At 40.0% G+C, this 4034-nt stretch overlaps 1 protein-coding gene across 1 annotated transcript in view; it reads left to right on the top strand.

Moving 5' to 3' along the window:
* Positions 1-2131: 2131 nt before the first annotated feature.
* Positions 2132-4034, top strand: part of cd8b (cd8 beta) — a 5004-nt gene continuing 3101 nt past the window's right edge. The window contains exons 1-2 of the mRNA XM_020593088.1: positions 2132-2332; positions 3570-3923. Of these exons, the coding sequence (XP_020448744.1) occupies positions 2275-2332; positions 3570-3923 (412 nt within the window). The 5' untranslated portion in view covers positions 2132-2274. The remainder of the gene's footprint in view (positions 2333-3569; positions 3924-4034) is intronic.

Genomic DNA, 4034 nt, shown 5'->3' with positions numbered 1-4034 from the left:
GTTTTCAAAGAATCCTGTGGTCTTGTTCCCTGTCGCTCGAGTCTTCGACCCCCGTAGAGCTTTAGGGTGCCCACATCCTTTCCCTGTAAGACCCCCACCAGACCCTTCTACACCGTAACCTTTCACACATACAAAACAACCCACAGCCAGAGTACGCCACTGCTCCAAAGCAAAATATAGCATTGTCTTTAATGTTGGTAAAATTACTTAAAATTTTGTTTTTTAAGTAAAATATAAACTACAGGGAAATCTCAAGTGCAGTCTCAACACCTACTGTAGCAATGCGGTGCACATCCATACGTAGGTCACTGCCAGTCCTATATGGCACTATCACTCAGATTCTTGGTATGTTTCACGGTTGATGAATAGAATTCAGTATCTTATTAACCTCGGTTTTTGAACACAACAAACCAAAGCTATTGTAAAATTTAGGGGCCTGCTGTGGCTCAGGAGGCAGAGCGGGTTGTCGCCTAACTGGAGGAGAGTTGGCAGATCAATTTCTGCCTTCTCCAGACCACATGTCGAAATGTCCTTGAGCAAGACACTGAACCTAAAGTTGCTCTTGGTAACTGTCCCACTTGTGTGTATGTGTGTGTGAGCTTGGGAGTGTGAATGACCAAATACTGTGAAAGCACTTTGAGTGATGCAGTGCTAGAAAATGCCCATGCAAATATACTTTAAGTCCATTTTAGTGCTGAAATAACTCTTGGTTAATTGACTGTCAGAAGATTAGGGGCAGTGTTAATTTTGCTTAAGTCATACCTCATTCAAAAATGCCAAACGTTCCTTAATTCCAGTTATGTTTGGAAATGCAGAGATCTGCTGATTTTCTTTGTTTTACTGTATATGATCATAAATGATGAACCTTTGGGTATTGGCCCGATACCTGGCAAAACAAACAATCTGAAGTGCACTCCTCTTGGAAATTGCAGCTGCAGTTTTTCTACTATTTTTTGACATTTTATAGACTAAGAGAGTCATCAATTAATAGACAAATGAATCAGTGCTGAAAATAACTGTTACTGGCAGCCCAGTCAGGTGTTCCTAACGCTAACCCTTTACTGTTGTCTTTTCATTCTTCGTGACTGTATGTGATGGATGAAAGTGAACTTGCACGGGACTCGGTCTGTTGCATTTTCACGCAGGACAGAGTAAAGACAGTTTGCTACTTTCTCCAACTGGGGGTCCTCTATTGAATTAGGCAGAAAGGACCTTATTTGTTTAGAAATGTAGAAAATAGATATCACCGGTTGATCTTTTGATGGTTTAAGCACTCATAAGACAAAAAAGAAATGGGTTGGAGGCAGGTTGTTGTCAAGTTTAACTGGAAAATACACACCTAAATTAAACACCAAATATATATTTAATTTGTTAAACTGACTGGGAATGAATAATTTCATAATGCATTTTATTCAAACACTTTTGCCTTTTCACAGACAATAGGTCAAAATATTCTAAATTTATATGGTTTGCAAAATTGCATGCACATGCTCAAACCTCACTGGATTTTGTTTTCAAGAGTTTGTTCAATATTAAAAATCAACAGTGTCGGAGCACGGTTTGTTTCGCTGATCCTTCTCCGTACATTGGTATTCCCTTGCCGTGCTCTGCAGCGAGGCATGAAGCTGTGTATGTAGGACTCTGCTGAGCTCTAGGTCACGCACCTGGGCTGAGACCACAGCACTGCAAACTGCTGCTTTGTGAACATCCAACTTTTATATCGCTTCATGTGTGATATCATGCCAGCTCTGATCAAACATCACCACATGCTTCCAGCTGTCTGTCATGATCCCTTGTGTTTTATGGCACTTTATGCTTTGTGCTACATGTTGAACTGCATCCTCCTCCTGCAACAACCCAGGTCTCTGAGGTGAAAACATCTGTAGCCTGTTGGGTAATTTTAAGGTGAATTGAGTCAGGATCAAATGGTTAGCATTATTTTTATGATGGTCTGCTGTTTGGCAGTCATTTGCTATTTTTTATGCATATTTCAATTTAAGTAATATTTTCAGCTCTGTGTGTTTGTGTGTGTGTGTGTGTGTGTGTGTGTGTGTGTGTGTATGTGTTATATTTAAGTCCCTTCGCTGGTTTATGGCCCACTCTGATAGGCCCCATGTGTGTCACACTGGGGTGTTACCTAGACAGCTCAGGGCCCTGCCAGCTCAGTTCCTCCCATCATCTCTGACATATACATAGCAGGAAAAGAAAGTACAACACCTTCCTTCATCTACCATTCCAGATACATATGCATACACACACTGGCGACCGGACAAAATGATCCTGCTGCCCCTGGTATGGATAATGTTGACGGTATCGCTGTGCAGGACAGCAGGTAAGACCATAAAGTTTTTCTGTGTATCGCATTTCTAACCTCTAACATTCACAGCATCATAGCTCGGTCAGAGGCCTGTAACGACAGATGCGTTGTTGTCAGCGCTACTGTTCGTCTGATGTTTAACTCGGGTCTATGTTTGTCAGATATAGTCCTAGCAAGAGTTTGTGAAATTTGTTTTTAATAGTCCAACAGATGACACGGAGGGTTTAAACAGACCAAGTATAAAGCTTTGCTTTATCTGCTAAAACCGTAATGGTCAAACTGCGATGGAAGTTATTCACTTTTGTTTTCTGAGAATTATACAATAATAATGACATTCATTATGAACACAGTTATGTTATTACATTATTGCAATATGTACAGTCAGGGTTAAAGATACCATTGTGATCTTGCATTTGGTTTGTGGTAGGTCTATATTATTGTCAGTTTTATAATTACATTTATTATATCTATCAAATCAATGAAGTGAACTGTATTATACTGTATAACACAACAAAACATTTGGTGCATTCTTGAGTGTCACTCTTTGTAATTTCTTATATATCGACAGAACAGCATGATCGTCGAACAGACTTAAGTCCCAATGAGCCGTAACCTTTCACAGGCAGGCAGCTTTTGAACTGTCGCTTTCCTTCAGATATTTCATCAGACTAGTGATTGCAACAGGTATATGCCTACATATTTGGACTTGAAAACACAGAGAAGAGGCATTGGAAGGGTTTCTAAAATTAGATGAAATAGCTCTTCCAATGTAGGCATCTCTTAAACATTGCATAAATACTGAATCAGACTCCTCATATAGCAATTTCCAAATGTCACCGTCACAGTTTGGAATTTGTAGAAGTTCATAGTTTTGCTCTATTTCCATTCTTGCGACACTTTTCATAATAGTTGCATACATCGCTAGTTATGTTTGTACATTCTTCTGTCCTGCTCGAAGCACAATTACTTGCATACACTTTTACATTACAGTTATTCTTAAATTTGTCCAGAGACATGCATTTCCTCAAACCTTTGTGAACACCAAATGATGTACAAGTTGGCTTAAAACACCAATGCAAAACTGAGTAACAGTTATGAGAAAATGTATGATTTGGGGGTGTTTAGCTTTAGGTCTGTTGTAGTGCTTTTTGTTGTTGATATATGACCCTGAACTCCCGTACTGAACTGCAGGGCTTGTACGACAAGCGTGTGTCCATTGAAATCTCAAACATCTCTCTATTTCTACTCTTAGGTTCAAGCCAGATCCTGCTACAAGATTCCATCAGTGTTCTTTATCCGAAGATCCCTAGCACAGAGACTCTTGAGTGTGACTGTGGTGACATCACCTGTGATTCTGTCTACTGGTTCCGCAGTATTTCCAACCAGAGCAAAATACAGTTCCTGGGTAGATGCAACAATGCTGACCGTGTTAACTATGGGGCTGGGGTGAATGAGGCACGGTTCAAATTTAACAAGAGGGGTAGCTCGTCCTTTGTGCTACGCATCATCAATGTGACAGAGATCGATACAGGGATTTATTCTTGTGTCGTAAAGGAAAAGAGCAACATGGAACTGTGGAAGGCCGGGACTTTACTTCTGCCGGGAGGTCTGTATGCTGAAATCTCACATGCTTTGTTTACAGCAGTTAAATCTCATTTAAATCCAGTGCATTACAACCTTTGGCACAAAACATTACAATTTATTTTACAATGTATAT

This window comes from Monopterus albus, unplaced genomic scaffold (genome assembly GCF_001952655.1).
Source record: "Monopterus albus unplaced genomic scaffold, M_albus_1.0 scaffold18.1, whole genome shotgun sequence".
Lineage (NCBI taxonomy): Eukaryota > Metazoa > Chordata > Actinopteri > Synbranchiformes > Synbranchidae > Monopterus > Monopterus albus.
The sequence above is the reverse complement of the archived record's forward strand: the minus strand, read 5'-3'. Positions and strand labels throughout refer to the sequence as shown.